The 19,940-nt window shown below is 31.1% G+C and overlaps 2 protein-coding genes across 2 annotated transcripts; one reads left to right on the top strand and one right to left on the bottom strand.

Annotated features, from left to right (window-relative positions):
• Positions 1 to 814: 814 nt before the first annotated feature.
• On the bottom strand, positions 815 to 13,555 carry LOC132756420 (SCO-spondin-like). Its single transcript, XM_060747492.1, has 14 exons — positions 13,520 to 13,555; positions 9,113 to 9,161; positions 8,064 to 8,143; positions 7,502 to 7,558; positions 6,565 to 6,691; positions 5,783 to 5,902; positions 5,200 to 5,373; positions 4,900 to 5,070; positions 4,276 to 4,440; positions 3,934 to 4,044; positions 2,825 to 2,941; positions 2,297 to 2,433; positions 1,294 to 1,390; positions 815 to 1,032 (listed from the first exon to the last, which is right to left on the bottom strand). The coding sequence occupies exons 1-14, from the start codon at positions 13,553 to 13,555 to the stop codon at positions 815 to 817; spliced, it is 1,659 nt and encodes a 552-aa protein (XP_060603475.1).
• Positions 13,556 to 14,330: 775 nt separating this feature from the next.
• Positions 14,331 to 19,284, top strand: LOC132756419 (scavenger receptor cysteine-rich type 1 protein M130-like). Its single transcript, XM_060747491.1, has 7 exons — positions 14,331 to 14,382; positions 14,635 to 14,732; positions 15,549 to 15,708; positions 15,848 to 16,008; positions 16,308 to 16,472; positions 18,440 to 18,573; positions 19,273 to 19,284. Exons 2-7 carry the CDS (start codon positions 14,675 to 14,677, stop codon positions 19,282 to 19,284), a joined length of 690 nt encoding a protein of 229 aa, XP_060603474.1. The 5' UTR covers positions 14,331 to 14,382; positions 14,635 to 14,674.
• Positions 19,285 to 19,940: the final 656 nt, after the last annotated feature.

Here is a 19,940-nt window from a genome sequence, read left to right as displayed (position 1 = left end):
TTAACTTTCATACTAAATTGTAGGCTGAACGGACAGAAAGGCACCGAAAGCGGTAAATGTATGCATCACATACATGTAGAATGTGAAAAAGGTTAAATGTTTATACATCATATCATAAGATAAAAAAGGTTATGATTATGTTAATAGCAACATTATCACGTAACAATTATTTGATATTTTAGACGTCAAATTAAAATCTGGAAACTAGCTATCAATTAAATAAAAATTATGATCTCTATCACACTTATAATTTGTCTCATAACAATTTTGCTGGTAATGGATTTACGTGATATTAATAATATTTCAGCGGTATTTATTATTTGTATCACATTGATGTTTGTCTTGTCATTGGAGAGATGCCTCATTCAAATAAAACCAAAGAACAAGGTGTTTGCTTTTTTGAATACATAATGTTACGTTCAAAGTAGCACTGGATAGTGAAACTTTATAGAGTTGATTGTATGTCAAATAATTGCTCTCTGACTATTTACAAATTTATGTTATTGCAATTAAAACAGATAAGCTGACGCCTGTGTATCATCTTTACAGAAATTACGTATGAAATGGTGAGCCATGCATTTATCAACATGCCTTCCTAAACTTTAAAGGTAAGCACAATCAATTTTTATAGATGAAATATTATCCGTATTGACGATTATATTTCAATTTAATGCGTGATTATATCAATATCTTCATTGTTATTTCCATTAATGATAACTTTGGAGAAAATATTTAATATACATGTAAGTGGTATGAAAAGCACTAAAGGTTTCCAAAATTGTTGGTAAGCATTCATAAAAATTGTTTCAGTAATTCAATATACACTGATATCCGGTAGATAGGGTAGGGGAATAAAACACTTATTAAAACCTGCTGTTCCAGTTCCTTTGTCTATATGGAGTTCATATCCAGGTGATGAACCAAGATGAAAGTTTCGAAATACTGCGTAAGCACTTGAGTTGTCAGCCGCTGTCAAATCAATTCTTAGTTCAGTTGCTAAACTGACCGCCATTTCTTCTATGTATTTTAATCCTTATAAAATATTTAAGTTAAAATCAAAACATGTTTCTCCTTAATCAACGAACACAACATGTCTAAAATACTTTAAATGTTCTACTTAAAACTATGAAATCTTTCAATGCATAAAAGTTCCCAAATTATATGAATTTGTCTATTTATTTTAAACGCAGAATAATATAATTTTTTTCTTGAAAATTTTCTTTTATTTAATAATTACCATAACATCTTAACATATACATGTATATATAGCATGCATGCAACCAATGTATTTACCTAGCCAGAACTCTCCTGAGTAGCTACCAAATCCGTCTGTATATTCTTTAAAGCTTCTTGTGAAATTTAAAGATCCATCAAAGCGATTTTGAAAAACCTGGAATTATAGAATTATAATGGAAGATGCAATTGTGCTTCTCAAGCTTTGATTTTATGTGTGTCTGGTGTGTTGTTTTTGTATTGAAAATATTCAGTGATATACTATTCATTCGTACGTTAATATCTGCCATGAGTGATCATTTGCAGGTTCATCTATCAATACAACAAAAGGGATACTATGTTCGTGCTACATTAATTTAGTATTTATCTTCAGACAACTATTTGGGGTTCACCCCAATTATTTTTGTGATAGACAACGAGGAGCATCCGCCTTATAACATAACAAATAACACATGGTTGTGGAAGTTTTCAATCATTATATAAAACAGAATAAAAGAAGCATTTATGCATACAATGTTTTGTTAAAACAATGTTTTGTTAAATTCAACAATGTTGACATCTCAATATTAAGAAACAAGCACCAGTACTGTCATTTTCATACTGAAAATACTGTATTCAGACATGGTCTGAAATGAACTAAACTTTGTTGAAACTTTATTAAAATAATTCTTGAAAAAATAAAAACATTGAGAGTCAGAAATTTAAAAGTAAAAGTATTAACAATTACTTTGCTGAGATCGAAAACAAAAAGTAAAGCTGAAAAGCGAAATAACTCAACGTGAGCAAAACTTATATTGCCACTGATCATGAGTTACGCCTCTTCTGTTAAATGAATTGTAAAAAGTCTTTTATATAAGGAATATTTGAAAATTCTAAGAGAGTTTTTTTATATTTGTATCAGTGCCTTATTTATGAAATGGTACGTTTAGTTATCGAGAATAAAACCTTTTGTCTTTTGATATGTGTTTCTTTATCTATATGTTAAACGTTTTTAGATGTATAATCCTATGATCATTACGATATTTTGAAACATGAATAAGTTGATATGATATATGTCACATACCGTCCAACCACCATTGTCTGTCTCCATGTCACAGTATATCTCTCGAACAACTTTAGATCTCCACAGGGTGACGTTATAAACTCCACTTTTACTCGCAATATTTTTATGACGTATATCGTAACAGTCGGTGGCGTTTGCTATAAGTTAAAAATATTGTTGATCTTTTGCTTTTTTATGATTTATTATTCAATGCCATCTTTTTTCAGTTACGTGACCTAAGAAGTTGTTATATTTGTTTTTTTTTAATAAGTTGAATCACCTTTATGAGACCTAGCATGTGCAATAAGTCAATAAAAAAATTGGCCCTTTGTGTGATCCAAGTAGCAATCATTTATCACATTAGTGAAGCTTGAAAGAGAATTTCATTTCCGATCGGAATCGAACCAATGATATACTGAAAGGAGTACGATGAACTATTCCTACATTATTATATATCGGTAAAATTTCAAATTATAGTAAAAAGGAAAATAAGAATTTAGACTCTGATTCAAGTACAAAATGATACCAAAAATAAGTGAAAAAGCTTACTGCTTTCACAGTTCTTTCCTGTATAACCACTGAAACAGTTGCATTTATAGTCAGAAATTCCTGGTTCACATGTTCCATGACTGCATGGATTTTGAGAGCAAAAATAATTCCATAAAGCTAAAAGACATCCAAGAAGAAAGAATTCATGTTTGGAAAAACACAAGACTGAATCAATGGAAACAAACAACACGAATATCATTTTCTCGAAGTTGATTTATTTAAAGGTAACAAATATAAATATAGTAGGTACTGTCCAATGTTACCTTGACAGAAAGAAATGATTTTTACCAAGCAGGTACACAGAGATATAGATCTTTGTATATTTAAAGAACAATGCAAAGACAAAACTAAGTGTTGTTTTATTTTTTTTCAAAATGAAATATACAAAGGATATTAAATGAGTTTAGATTTAGTACTGCATTTATTGAACGAGTTAAATAAAATTATATTATGCGAGCCAACACAAATATAATATTCTATCTATCACCCCCCCCCCAAAAAAAAAAAAGAAAAAAGACTGTTTAAAGTGCAAAAGAATCTTCTTTCTTTCATTGAGGAGCCTAAAGTGTAACGCTAACATTAAACTCGTCTTGACAGTATGTTTGTATAACGCAAATGATGTCAAGTCAAAATATATGCACAGCCGTGCAAACCCAGTTTTACGTAGTCGAAAAAGGGGCACGGGTATGTGATAAATCTAATTATTTTCTTATCATTGGTACATTTATGTTTTAGATATCATCATTCGCAAATACAAGGCATAAAATGATATTAACAAAATTATCAGTTAACTATTTTGTATAAAATTAACTTATTTACATGTAAACTTTGATCCTAATTTTCTTAGAAAATAAAAGGAAAAAAATCACTTATCGTTCACGTTTCTTCTTGAACATAATTTTACACAGATAATAAGTGTGTTCTAAGCTACATTGGGGTCCATTCGCCCTTCAGGCAATGAGAGTAGGGAACCCTTTACATAGAAAAAAAATCGTTTTAATATTTTGGATAAGTATCAAAAGTAGAAACTAGTTTTGTTTGTAATCATCAGACAAGCTATAATGCTGAAATATAATTTTGTATATATGTCATTGTAAATAAGGACATACATATATTACAGTATCGACCAGCGTAACCAGGGTGACATAAACAAAGGAAGTCATGAAGTACTTCGTAGCATTGACCGTGTACACATTGATTGGTCACACAATGTACTGTTTCTGTAAAGGAGTAAATGACATATCTACAGAATGAACAAAATGTGAAAAGGTTAAATAAATACATGAACTACTGACACATATTTAGCCACACAATGACTATTACAAATGCGCTTGTTTTTAAATGATTTTTTTTAACTAATAAGTTAATATTTTAACAACACATGGAAAGAAAATAGGTAATGTATCTGTTAACTGTGTTGATATAGTATTTTATATAAAATAAAAAAGTACCGCAGTTATTATTAGAGCAAGACTCCACTCTGTCATTTGATCCAACACAAGGTTGTCCATAGGGTGACGGGGGTGGATTCGAACATGATCTAGTTTGAGACCTAATTCCTCCACCACAAGTAGCACTACATGTACCCCATGAATTCCAGTCACTCCAACCACCATCTGCATAAAATCTTAAAATTATGTTGTAATATACTTTGTTGTTTATCATCAAATTCACAGCTAATTCTATCAATTAGCAAGACTTTGCTTTTGCAACGTATGAAGAATGACAAGCTCAATGTTTGAAAGGTATCAATTTAAATTTGTTTATAGTGATGGCACTTATTTTCTTAAAAGTACTTTTTTCAATACTCGTCCTGTTTATTTGTACAATTTTTGCAAGTTATTTTTCTATATGATTTTATAATATAGATAAACACATCAGAAAAATAGAATTTGTTTCTGTCCAATTTAATTAACAATTGGAAATCATTCCGTGTTCTAGCCCTTAAAGTATTATTTTGTTTCATGACATAATTTCATTTACGAATGCCGGATATTCCCAGAGATTGACAACAATAACGTGTATCAATGTCACATTTTCACATTTCAAAATATTTATTAGTAGTTACTACTCACTGGCACATGGTGCAGGCATGCAAAGTTGTGATTCTGTGTTATCTCCGAAACAATGGTTTCCAGCAAGATTTGGTGGCGGATTAGAGCAGGTCCTTGTGCGACGCTGCATTCCCATACCACAGGTAACTGAACATGTACCCCACTGTGACCAATCACTCCATCCACCATGCACTATGAATTGATCGATAAAGTAATAATCTTATGAAAAAGGTTAATCATTATTTATTGAATTATATTTGAGCTTTTTTACTTTTATCATTATTGAGAATACATAAACATTGATATTGGAATTGAAGTTACCTGGACATGGTTGATCTTTCCTACAAACTTTTGTCATCATTCCGTCCCCAACACAGTCAAGACCGCCGTTTAGTGGTGCCGGATTCGTACAGGTCCTTGCTCTAGTTTGATGTCCGTTTTCACAGGTAACATCACATTTGGACCAAGATGACCATAAAGTCCAGTTTCCGTCAACTAAATAATGGAACAATAATTAGTTTTTAACAAATATTTGATACATCAGTTTACTAAGTGGTTTTTTTTCCATGATATATGATTAGACGTTAGTACTCCAATATAATAAAATGAACGTTTTAATTGCTCACGTCTCTAGAGAGAAAATACCGAAGTACAAGTTTTCTTACAAAGAAAATCGAAAGGTATGATTATGTTTTTATGTTATGTTTTTGCCAGTGCCTTAATCCTTATCTTAATTTCAGCACTTGTGAAAAAAGTTCAAAAATCATTAATATAACCTATATAGTACTTAATTCACCAGATCGTCAATCTGATACACAATTAAAGTTCAAAACAAGATAAAGCATTTAATTGCATTATTTTTAAACTATTGTAAAGATGAACAATCGTAAGGAAGACAGCATACCCGTACAGAGTCCACAGAATTTTGCGCAGACTTTTTTTGCGTGTACAATGTCACTACAAATACTGAATAGTGAGTTCATTTGTGCACAATCTACAGATTCATCGTCCACACATTGTTTGGCTGAAACATACACTTCTTTTCTGTATAATTAAAGCATTGTACATGATTGAAATAAAACAAGTACACATGTATCGTAACTGTTCTCCATATCAAAGTGATACCTACAGATCAAAAATGTATCTAACTTCAAACAATACACATGTTCAATTCTTCAGGAGAACTGTTTTCATAAATATACCAGCACGTGTTATAAAACAAAATGTCCTTCCATAGACATTTGGCTATCTTACATTCAATAATTGACAAACATATTAACACACGCGCTTTATACAGTCCAAATTGCCAAATGATTCTATTTTGGATCTCCTTTTCAAAGCTTACGAAATTATTATATGTATAATCATAACTTTGGGGAAAAGATATATATCTGCCCAGTAGTTTCATATTGCTTTCTTTTATTGATTCAATATCATTGTAAAAATATAAAGGTGAATTATTTGCTCTTGAATATTCCCTCATTGTGAAAGGAAATAAAAAAGGACAACGGTTGCAATTTCTACAACACAGTTGCACATAAAATGAGTAACGGTTGGTTGTATAGAAATACCATAATTATAATTATTCTTAAGAAAGAACAACAATAAACAACATCGACCAAGTCAAAAAATAACAACGATAAGAAAAAAACAAAACATAAAAACAAAAATATTTTTGTTTCTTACGCTCCGGATGATGGCAAAGGGCAAAGTTACAACGGTCGGTGGAGCAGCATTCGAAACATGTAGATGTTGTCCTAGAAGCTATATCTCTCCCAATAATTGCAGAAACGGCAGCATGAGAATCGCAATCCTGTTTAAAAGATGCAACAATATAACAACAACAACAGCAAAAAGTTCTATGAAAAAGATAAATATTCTACGGTCTATTAACATTTATGCAATTTTGATCCCTTATTGAGGTCAGTTAAACGAGTAAAAAGAAAAACAATAGCATCCGTTCATTTTAAAAAAAAATATAGTTATTGTTAAACCTCTTATTGTGAAAAAAACTGTTTACTTTTTAATATCACAATTGTTTATAGTTTGTTAGTGTGAAAGAATCAAATGCTGAACATTTTGGATTATTGCCCTTTACTAATTAACAAAAACATATTCAATTTAAAACGTGATATAATTTGTAGTTTATTGCCGACTTTTTTACGCGTGGATTCATACGTGTCTTTACCACTGATACTAGATACATGCTAGTACTTTTAAGTTTAAAGAACAACTTAAATTTACTGTACATTTATTGAAATGTGCCAAGTGCAAACATTATTTTCTTTTTAGAATAATGCTACACGCTCGAAAGACAATTCATAATGGGTAAAATGATTTCAAATTCTGTAAAATGTGGCAAAAATCATTCTCACATACATATTCTTTATAAGGTTTCAGGTCGCACCGACGCTGTTTAAGTCATATGGCGACTTTCCAGGTTTACTTGTTGCGAAAGACCTCTGTACATTGATTCAGGCACAGGCGGGCACCTGAGTAGATCCACTGACGTTCCATAAGCTAGCTGGATAGCACATTTATAATAATAACATTTAATAATAACACCGTAATTAACTTTGGTTTAAGAACTTTGGAATGATCACTGGTTTGGAGAATGAAATACCTTATTGTTTACACATCCAAGACTGTGACGTCCTGAATTAATATTGTGATTACATGACTGAAACGTAAACGTTATATTCATTGTTATTTCAATACAAAGAAAAACGAAAACTCATTCTAGGTAAAAACAATAAATAAATTAAACACCATTTTAACTCATGAAACCAGAAAAGAGGACATTAAACACAAAACAATGCGTCAATGTCTTTTGTTTTCAAAATCAAGCATTGCATATTACATATATAGCATATTGTATATCAATATGTTTGATAAAAGTAGTGAAAGTAATATGCATTTAGTCTTTTTTCTGCAAAATCTGGCACAATATAATTTACATGCATTACTTTTTCCTATTTACCCTGCATTTTGATAGTAGTTAACATGTCAATTCTATATTAAGCTAGTTCAATCTTTTCTTTTACGTTATTATCTTATTATCATATGTGGAACATGGTAGTTGTCAACAATCTATTTCTGGGACGGGCGCGGTTACGAAAAGGTCACTGTTTCGCTTATTATAATATGTCTTTATAGCCAATTCGTCTGGTATGCAATATTTTTACCTGACCAGTTGAACATGATGTTGTGACATTGCATCCATCTATATTTGCAACATCTGAGCAACTTAAACACTCAAGAGATTCTGAAAATATTAATAATAAGACATTTTCAACCGGAAAAATATCAATTTAAGTCTTAATATTACGAATAAACGACGATTGAGATTCGCAACATGTTTTCAAGTAGCCATATGCACTATAGTAATATTAGAAATGTTTGACATTTTCAAGGCAAAAGGCTTTTTTGAGATAGATTTGTTATTTAAGATATTTTAACTATATTGTTGTTTACAATGACTTGTCTGGCATCTATGAAAACAGACCGAAATTAGTTAATACTTTTATCATACATAATATACCGCCGTAGACTTACCCAGGCAAAGGTAATGTAGCTTTCAAAAGGCGTTTGACATCCTCCATTTTATGGTATTTCATAAACAAAAACTATAGAATGGTCAAATAGGAAACAATTATGCCACATGTTGCGTTTCTTCACATTCAAATTGAACACTTTAGTTGTAACGCTTTATTTATTTGCTGCATCAATTGATTTAAGATAGCAATTCGAATTATAAAGTCACAAGCGGGTCGATAAACTAAGCGAAAAACATCCACATCCATATTTCAATTTCTAATATCAGTTAGCGATACATTCATTTCGTATACCATTTCATATAAGTTCATGATTTTCAATGACTTCATCTTTTCTATCATTTGGGGAGTGGGGGTCAAGAAGTTTTGAATTCGGTTGGAGGGGGGTGGTGAGGAAATTCGGTAATCTAAAGTTTCGTTCAATTTCAAACCATTACGTTAATTTGGAAATTTGTGTAAAGATGACCTTAATAATATAGATAAATACAGAATCCCTAAAGAAAGCCCAACACGGCAAAATTGAAAATGTTGCAGGCTCGGTTTGATTGAGCCTGTTCATGGACGGTACTGGAAAGTGCAAGTTACCGTCCACGCCCCCTAGCACCGGGGGCTAAAATAAATATTTAAATGAATATTTTAATTAAAACTACGTACACACGAAATTTGAATTTCATACGAACCTGAGTATCCAACCAGAGTTACCAGGATCATCACATTATAGTGAGTCATCTGAAATAAAACAATAAAAACCGAAACCAAATACTGTTCGGAATTTTTATTACTATACTTGAATCCCTCGAACGTAATCGCACTGTTTTTTTGATGCAAGATAATTTTTTCAGTTGTAAAAAATGTAAACTTAAGTAGATGTTTTTATTGAAAAAGAAAGTATGTATTCTTTTAGTGAGTGTTCCTATAAGTTCATCCCAAAAACGCCTGAAATAAATTAAAATCAGATAAAAATTATAAAATTTAACATTAATAAACTAAGCTCACCACCATATAACATCATAATATTCACCCATAATTTGTCCGTTTCCGAACTACGACGTCTATAATAATTTACGATTTTGTAATAAGTCTATTTACTTTACGCCTAAATTTGAAATAAAGTGCTAATTTTCCGTTTTAAAAGTTTATGATAAAATATGACGAGATGATTTTTATCCTGCTCTTATCGTACGAGGCAGGTTCAAATATGAATAACAATATAGTTCCTTATCAAAAAATGTCTGATCAAACCAACATGAACTTTCAGCTGAAAATAATTTTTGTCATAACATAATGGACAGAATTTCATATCATTATTTTAAAGGCTCAATTAAACCGAGCTTGCAACAATTTTAATTTTCTTGTTTTAGCCGTTCTTTCGGGATTCTGTTCTTCTCTTATTTTACTAAGTTTTTTTTTCATGTGTAATGAAAAGTTTCCTTTTATTAAAACAAGCTACTTATTTAACATTGTTTTTGCATTGCAACAGTCAGTTCATGGCGTCTTTGTACGATTGGTTATAGGTCGTTTCACTTCAAACCACACACAATTTCGCCGCTGTGGGGTTTCGTACTGTAAGAGATTTTGGATAAAGATTTGCAGCTTTTCTAAGCTGTTTTACGGATCTTTGATAATGCTAATCCTTCTCAGTAAGTAATCATAACCGAGTGAAAATAGTAAAATCAAAAGTAAGGATCTTGATCTTGTTAACATATTCTTTTAACGTATCTTTTTTATTTGTATATTTTCGTATACGAGAGGTAATCAGTAAGTTTATGGACTATTTATAAATAATTAAATTGTTACCCTTTACAGGTGCAAAAATAGTATTATGTAACAATTTTCACGATTTGTCATTTATCAAATACAAAAATTGTAACCCTTTTACAGGTGCAAAATAGTGTGAAAAAATTTTCACGATTTGCCATTTTATTAATTATAAAATTGTTACCCTTAACAGGTGGAAATATTATGAAACAATATTGACGATTTGCCATTTTCCATGACAATACATGAAACGTTTCAGGCAATAACAAAAGGTACAGTAATTTTAACCCAAACACACAGGTACACAACAAGTACCATAATATATTTAATCACTGGTTGAAAATGCAAAACAAAATTCAGCGAGATAAAGAAACAAGCGATTTACACAGTTCCCTGTATGATAAAATAAAATATAAATTTTAGCCAAACTAATGACAAGATGTTATGCAAATAAATATCTCATTTAACCAAATCTCGGACAAGATTTATTATAACAGTTCATACTCGTACATTGTAAAGGAACCATCGCAAATTTCAACTGATAACAAGTTCAAACCCCGTGAGAGGAAAGTCGTTGTTTCAATGAGCAAGAAACTTTACACAATTGCTAAGTACAGGTTGGTTCCAGGAACAGATTCGAAAGTGTGTCTATAACATTATAGCTTCCTACATAATCGAACTAAAATATTTTTTTTTATTAAACCAATGTAATAAGAGCAATTTTAGACTATATTCATTGCAGTGCAAGAAAAGAGACCACATATTCAGAAGTTGACGGCCTCGCTTTATGCTGCACAAAACAGTAAATCAAGTTTGAAGTCATTATTGTGGAAAAGTACAATTTTAGAGAAATTATAATATTTGAATCGCCCGAATATGTTATTTAGAACTAAACGAAACAATTACCTTTTCATGTAAATTTACCATTTACAGCCTAATAAAGTTCAAACGTACATTAAAAAATAGCTCGCCAGAGCATACAATTAGCAATTATTAAATTACCATAAATAATACCTAGTGTTATAGCAAATATGGTCTTAAAGTTAATTAAAGAGTGTCCCGATAAAATAGTTTTATGACAGTCTGAGTAAACGTTGCTACGGTTACCGTTGCCAAGGATAATTAACCTTTCAAATGTTTGTAGATGCAAGTAATGGCTTAAACATTTATTTTCATACACAGTAGTCGATTGTCATGGAAACTGACGATTCTCAATGTAATTCAGGAAATATAATTCTATATATTGACCTTGTCGGCCACCCGAACGATTATTAAAAAACTATTTGCAAACGATTTAAGCCAATAGAAATAGAAATGTAAAATAAAAAATGCACACTTCATACTGAAATCATATATTAAAATAATTTTTCTTCTTCATTTCCTATTTGTATTATTTTTTTTTGTCTTAATACAAATATGGAATAAAATAAACTTTAAACTTAAAACGTAAAATATTTAATTTTGTATTATATAGCTGGTACTTAAAATTTGAAAAAAAAAATGGTTGATCTTTTTTTGACAAATGTCAAGAGAGTAAAAAGGGAGAATTTATGAAGTTAATTGCCCTTTTTATATGACAGTATCTGTGATTGCAATAAAATATTTAATCAATTTATAGAGAGCACATTAAAAATGGCAATTTTTTTATGTTTTTATTTTCATACTTCAACCTACTTTTTGGAATGCTTTATTGCAAACTTGTATAAAACGCATTGTTTGTATTGTCCTAATGCAAATAAAAAATGAATTATCTTAACCCGATTTTTGTTTACATATCAACAAACACATTAAGGTTATAGCAAAACTCTCTCATTGAGTATGACGTTGCCAGATTATTCATATTACTGTCTTATATCAATGCCTGTGCTTATCATTTGCTGTTCAAGCTTAAAACAGTGTTAAGTAAATAACCAAGACGGTTGTTTATACTCAAGAAGATAAATAAGGACTTGTTTTATTCTTAAGACTTCCTAGTTGAGACATTACGAAATAAGTGTAAGATACTTACACTTTTTAAATTGTCCTTAAACAAGATTTACGATATACACAATGCAATAAAAAGAAAATATTTTATGTGAAAAACAGTTTAATAAAAAACAGTTTCAAAATTGCAAGTGAAGTCAAACTGAAGAGCGAAGGACACGTGACATCAGGACGATACTTTTATTTTCATAAATACTTAACTTCCCGATATATTTTCATCAGTTTTAGCCGTTTACTTCATTTTTAAAATAGAGAACATATGAATCCCTAAAGAAAGTCCAACACAACATAATTGAAAATGTTGCAGGCTCGGTTTGATTGAGCCTGTTCATGGACGGTACTGTAAAGTGCAATCTACCGTCCACGCCCCCTAGCACCGGCTTCAACAAAATTCAACATTTAACATGAACTGGTACAATTTTGAATTTTGAAACATCCGCAGATGTGTTAATATAGCGGTTATCATGGAACTTTCAATGCCATTCCATGAAAAGCGGCATATGGTCCCCAAGTAAGACAATGCATGTGCCCTTAACGAAAAAAAAAGCAGTGGGCGAAACTAAATAAAATGGAATTTTGAAAGGAGATCCGAGGTTATGAAGCCTGAATATCACAGATAATACGTCAAAAGACAAATTTAAAAAGCAGGCCACATATCCTAGGGGTGATTCAACAGTATTCAAGTGAGGAATACTGGAGCCAACCTACAAGAAAAAAGCAAAATAAAAAGAACTAAGTTACCACAAGCATATCAATTATGTCGTGCTGAACGATCATTAAGGGTCGGAAATATAACATCTCTGATTGAATGTAAAATTAAATTTTCTTTTATGATCTAATATCCTAGCAAAATGAAAACATAAATTGAACCCGACCATCCTTTTTCATGATTACAACATAACGAATAACATATTTTTCACCTTGACTTATTTGTAACATAAGTATGACTACGCTTATGCCATATTTAATTTAAATCTTGCCAATGTCAAACTAAAACTGAATTATTTTAGTCTGACCAATAAATGCCATTTTTAGCTTGGCGAATGCTGCACATCGTTAAGACTTAACGTCATACTCGACTTTTAAGTCACTTCTTATTCAATTTATTTTGATAAAGCTGATGCAATACTTGGTCGTTTAACTTATCACAAATATAATTGATATTTTATGTAGATAATTTCATTCTTGATTTCTTAACCTACTTCTTATATGACGTATTGTAATGTAGCTTATGTCATACTTGATATCAAACTCACTGATATAATCAATTTTAAAGTAGCTATTGCCATACCTTTCTAACTTACCATTTGAAAGTAACTAATGCCATACTTGATTTTTAAACTTACCACAAATATGATAAATGTTAATGTAGCTAATGACATTACTGTTTTACTAACCACTAATATAATTAATTTGAATGTAGCTAATGTCAAACGAGATTTAAAGCTATTCAATTGTATTAACACAGCTAAGTGTACCTCTACCATTCTGGACAGTTCGATTGTGATTGACAATTGTCATAAATTGTTTTTCACTTAAAAACCCTTTTCAATGAAGCAAGTGTCAGGCTAAATATTACTCTAACTATTGACATGATTGACTCAACCATGCAGGATTTTAACCTAGCTAAGGGGATGCGAAAATGATATTTTATTTCGATCTATTTAGAGGCATAATCAACTATAACATTCTTAACATTCAACTGGTCATTGACATATTTCATTTTATTTTGATCGTCATGACGTCCTAAGAGATATTTACGTAGTTAAATTATTTATTTAAACGTTATAAAAGCATTTATGTCTGAATTTATGAATTAAACTTAAAAAAACAATGTACGTTTTTGCTCAGATAACAAAAAGCAGCAGCATCAAAAACACGCTAGTTTGCAACAACAAAAAGGATTAACTAAGTTTACTGAACAGCTTATGTTTAACAAACAAAACATGTTTTATTGCAAATAAAAACGACAATTCAAATATTTTATAACAAAGATATATGCTACATGAGTATTTTATGACAAATAAGGCTGAAGTGGAGTCATTGAAAACACGTATAATATGTATGCCACTTATTGTGGAAAATTTATAAAATCGTGGGGATACCTGCTTGAAAACAGCTCAAATGGACTCGTTAATTGGAGTATATATAGAATGTCGCGCATGTGACAACAACAGAACGATCTGAACAATCTATGTAGCAGTACAACGTATGCTTTAAATTGTTTTTATTGTATAACTTATTTAAATGATATATTTTAGAATATGTTTTTAATTCATTTTTGGAATATGTAAAAGTGACATAATATTTATAATTATCAAATGAAATTATATTCATTTGTTTTGTTTGTGTTGTTTATATTTTCTTCAGATAAGTTTTTTTTTCGATTTGATACAATTCGATAATTATCAAATGAAATTATATTCATTTGTTTTATTTGTGTTGTTTATAATTTCTTCAGATAAGTTTTTTGGATGTGATTCAATGTCACTTATGTAAAAATGAGTTCAAGAGCAGTTGTAGCTCTACTGTTGATATTCTATTTGGCACAGGTAGAAGGTAAGTGTACCGTCCTCTATTAGCTGAAAGTTTCATTATTATCTGAAATCATAATTAAAGATAGATAATTTTAGATAGGAATTAATTGTTGTGATATTTTAATTATAATCAGGGCAAGTTAAAGTTATGGTTTTCGTTTATGTCTTAAAAAATGTCCAATTTTACCCCAAAAAGGCGCTTCTTAATCTATAATGAATCCACTGTATTTCATTGTATTTATAAAATGGTTAAAGGCACATATATAATCATGTTAACTTATAAACTTATTTCTATTGTAAATTTTTTTTTGTTTATGAAAATGCGATACAAATTTTGTCAGATAGTCTCAAGGTGTATTGTAATACAAAGAAAGTGCCAGTGTTCGAAATAGGTTTAACATTTTCATCGCCAAGTAACATTTTGGTTGTTAATATACATTGCAAACAATGAGACTATTTTACAGTATTGGATCACCACACTATATACCGTATTCCCGTACATCCCGGACGGGCGCCTGAAATATTTAATGCTAAAATCTCGTTCTACAGTCGCCAAAATGCACTTTAAAATGGCAAATTCAACTCTTCACACCTATTTAAAAACGGTAAGGAGTGGGAAAAAATAAGAATCGCCAAAAAACGTTCTACTTTGATCATCATTTCTGTCAATCGTATAGGTACTGCTCCAACACAGTAAATAGTTAAATTAAATTACAGTATAGTATACATACATGTTATCACTATTGGCATGAATTTATTTTCCTCCAAGCATTATAATATAATGGAATACCTATAAGGTATCAGTTTCATTTCCAATCATATTGATTTCTAATTTCAGGAAATTCTGTGCTTAATGTAACGGGTATAAGACTACCAGGAGGAAGCGGGACATATGAAGGTCGTGTGGAAGTAAATGTGAATGGTGTTTGGGGAACAATATGTCACAATTCGTTTGATATGAGAGATGCTAGAGTGTTGTGTAGAATGATGGGACTATCGTATGTATTGATATTATTCAATTCAATTAAATATAATCTAAAACATACGTGTATTTTTCAGTACTTGTAAGCTTTATGTAAGCATTTCATTTTTTAAATCAATTTATGGAATACTTTTAAAAATAATACTTATTTACAGAGCGACAACATTTTTCACCGGAGCACATTTTGGAAAAGGCATCGGTCCAATATTTGCACAAGAGCTCAGATGTGGCGGGCATGAAAATCATATAAACCAATGTTCTTTTGTTCCTAACGTGCATTGCACACATAGCTCCGATGTAGGAATCATGTGCACAGGTTTGATATCGACCTACTTAGTGTATTTTTGTATGACCGAATAGACCGTATTTCTGGAAGAAATAATTTATAGTTGAAAACTCAGATGCTTACCCTTTGAAAAGCTTATCTTAATTTAAAGTAAACAAAACAGAGTTAACAAATAATAAATGTAACAAGTGTTGTATGAGATCCTTTAAAAGAGAAAAAATCCAACATCAATAAAAATATACAGGATATCAGCTTATCCAAACAGCTATTATAGTTAAACATTAATTATAAGTTAGTCTCTAACTACACATATATTTCTTTTCTGAAAGGCTGTGGAGAAATAGATATTACGAATGGGAAGGTAGAATCCATATCTGCCAGTGGAACGGTGTTGTCCATATCTTGCAATGCTGGATATTCTTCAAACACAAACACGTCTATATGCTTAAGAAATGGAACTTGGTCTGTATCTAAGATAACCTGCATATCACCAGGTATGTCATTACTTTGGAAGTTATAAAGCCTTAGAAATTATAATGTTGATCCGTGTTTTGTCTGTTTGTGTTTAATGATGTAGATGAATACTGCTAAGGAGATAAAAAAACGTTTAATAAGGACTTAATATCTCCTACATAGGACTTCATTACTTCTACGCAGGACTTTATAACTCCTACGTATGACTTTATAACTCTAACAAAGGATTAAAAATACTGATTAGGAGTTTATAACTCCTACATAAGATTAATAACTCCTACGTAGGACTTCATAACTCGAACATAGGAAATAATAACTATACTTAGGGCTTTACAACTCCTACGTAAAACATTTAACAGCCACTTAAACTCCTATGTAGGACTTTATAACTCCTACGTAGGAAATAAAAGCCTTATTATGAGTTTATAACGCCTACGTAGGACTAAATAACTCTTACATAGGACTAAATAACTCCTACTTAGGAAATAAAAACGCCTACGTAGGACTTTATTACTTCTACGTAGAACATTAACAAACCTCTAAAACTCCTACGCAGGACCTTTAACTCAAACGTAGGAAATAAAAAGCCTATTTGTGAATTTATAACTCATACCTGGGACTTAATTACTCCTACGTAGTAGAAAAAACGCCTAATTAGGAGTTTATAACTTACGTAGGACTTGATAACTACTACGGTACGTACAAGTAATCTGTCATTTGTATCATGCATAAAGCTCATAAATCGCAACTTTCCGGATCGGTATATCGGCGATGTGAAAATACACTTCACCCCCACCTATATTTCAAATACCTTTCAAGGCATTTAACTACCATCTTACCCCCCCCCCCCCCTTCAAAAATATATTTGTAATACACTGTGAAGTGTCTTGTCTCAGCTCCGGAAAATTGCCCTGTGAATCATTATGCATGCAAGACTTTATGATTCCAACGCACACGGGGGAGGAAGTGTAACACGAAGGATGGAGTTCTTATAATAACTGGCAATAACAAAAGTTATCATAAGAACTCTGTGACATCTTCAGAGTTATCACAAGAACTCCGGGACATTTGAAAAATCGGGTATAAATCTGTTAGCCGGTGCTTTATATTTGCAATTTTGCATTATAATTATGTAATTATGTATGGCAAGGATGAAGACCAGAAATAAACCGGTCAATACTTGTGATTTAGCAAATAATTTGAAAATTTTACTGAAAACGACAAGATTTGAAGCAAGAGGCGCTGAAAAATGGCCTGTGAATTAGTGTTTGACAAATAATACAAGATGTAAGACAAGCTTAATCATTAAAGTTTAATTAAGCACCTAAAACTCATTTTTGAAAGATAAAAAGAACCATTTTCAACGAGTGTTTTTGTAGTATATACAAAAGTTTTCCGACGAACTCCGTGACAGGTATCACAAGAACTCCTGATCTAGTTATCATAAGAACTCCATACTTCGTGTAACACTTCCTCCCCCGTGTGCGTTGGAATCATAAAGTCCAATGTAGGAGTTATAAACTGCTAGTTTGGCTTTTTGCATCTCCTACGTAGTACTTATTAAGTCTTACGTAGAAATTATAAAGGCCTGCGTATGAGTTATAAACCCCTAATTAGACTTTTTCCTCCTAGGAGTAATCCTCTTTTGTAGAACATTATGCATTGGAAATAGAACGCTTCCGTACATAAGTCATAAATGTCGTTTTTTTATAATAATGTCTTGTACTTTAGGCCGTCGTTGGTAAGCAAATTTTATTTCTTATCAGTGACGGTGCATTGCAGTAACATGCTTTATCTAAATACCACATTTAAATTTATTTCTATTTTCAATTTCTGTAAGAAGTTATTAACAACCTAGCCTTTAAATTGTTTATCAAGTATGAATGAAAGAGTATAACAAAGGGTGATAAGTTATCGGGCCATTTGTTTTAAATGCTATATGCATATTTTTCGTGTAAAAATTTACACCTTCTTTTATATTATACAGGTTACCCATTAAATATATCTGGATTAAGATTAGCAAACGGTTTAGGTTTCCATGATGGACGTATAGAGATTCTTGTTAATAGTGTATGGGGAACGATATGTGGCAACTCATTTTCATATACTGAAGCACACACAGTATGCAGAACCCTAAATTTTAGGTATGAATGATAGCTACTTATTACACGCCGGCCTCGTGGCCGGCTTGTGATATGGTTTACATAAGATAAAATTCCATGGGGAAAACTTGGCATGTGTGTTCGACGTCATAAGACCAAAACGGTTCTGGTAACATGCTGAAAAATAATAGGGTAGAAAGGTCGGAAAAACTATTGTTTTAATTAGTACTTTAAAATTTAACTGTCAGTGATATGAAATATTATAAAATATTAAATTTAGTATTTTAATTGAAATGTATAATAATTTATAATAATTTTGCAGTTTGAATACGTATTTTTCATAAATGATTGATACCTCTTCTTCCAAAATAATGATTATGATGATTTAATATCAAATTATTTGCATAATTTCTACACGGTATACAAGTTCAAAGACCTTCCATTCGCTCACAGAGAACAAAACGAAAGTGCTTTATTCGGACGACTGTGTGCGAGAGGAAATGAAAGTAAAATCATTAAATGTCGCGTTTAAAATGAATTTGCAGTTTGTAGACGTATATTATGAGAACCCATTTTGTTTTGGTTGATTTTTTGTAAATCATTAAGATGATTTAATCTTCATTTATTTGCATAATGTTTATACATTAGCTGAGGCATCTGTCTTCCTTTCGTTCATTGTAATATAGCGTTTAAATACACTTTAATATCAATATTGCAGTTTGAAGAGTGAACAGTATAAATACGTCACATTTAAATATTTTGTTAAAATATTAATGTATCATAAAGATCATTATGTCCCGATTTTCAGAGAAAGCATAAACTAGTTTTTCAAAATATATTATCACAATTCAACAACATTGACATTGTATAGCCATGTAGATTATCTTGTTTGATTATTTACGTGCAAACACGGGTTGTCATAACATTTTCGCATTCAATTTATTTTACAGTAATCTTGCGTTCAGAACGCTTTGGCCTGGAATCATGAAAGTTAATATGGGGGATGATAACCTATGGCAGATGACCCCAAATATTTTAAAGTCATTACGTCAAAGGTCAACGTCACAGTGACGCGAATTAAAAAAACCATTTCCGGATGATTACTTGAGTATGCTTTGGTTCAGGATCACGAAATTTGATAGGGAAATTGTGAATCATTGGAAGATGACCCTATCTATTTTGAAGTCAGTCGGTCAAAGATCATGGTCATAGTAACCCAAAAGGCTAAACATTGCTTAGAATCATATAATCATATGACCCCTATTATTTAGAGATTAGTAGGTCAGTTTCAAGTGGCCTATGATGGTTGGACCATTTTTAATGGTCAGTATGTTTTGTTTTGTCCTATGATCATAAATGTTGGAAGGGAAGTTAATCATCATTCAC

The sequence above is a fragment of the Ruditapes philippinarum genome, unplaced genomic scaffold, assembly GCF_026571515.1.
Source record: "Ruditapes philippinarum isolate M1 unplaced genomic scaffold, ASM2657151v2 ctg277_1_1_1_1, whole genome shotgun sequence".
Classification (NCBI taxonomy): Eukaryota; Metazoa; Mollusca; class Bivalvia; order Venerida; family Veneridae; genus Ruditapes; species Ruditapes philippinarum.
The sequence above is the reverse complement of the archived record's forward strand: the minus strand, read 5'-3'. Positions and strand labels throughout refer to the sequence as shown.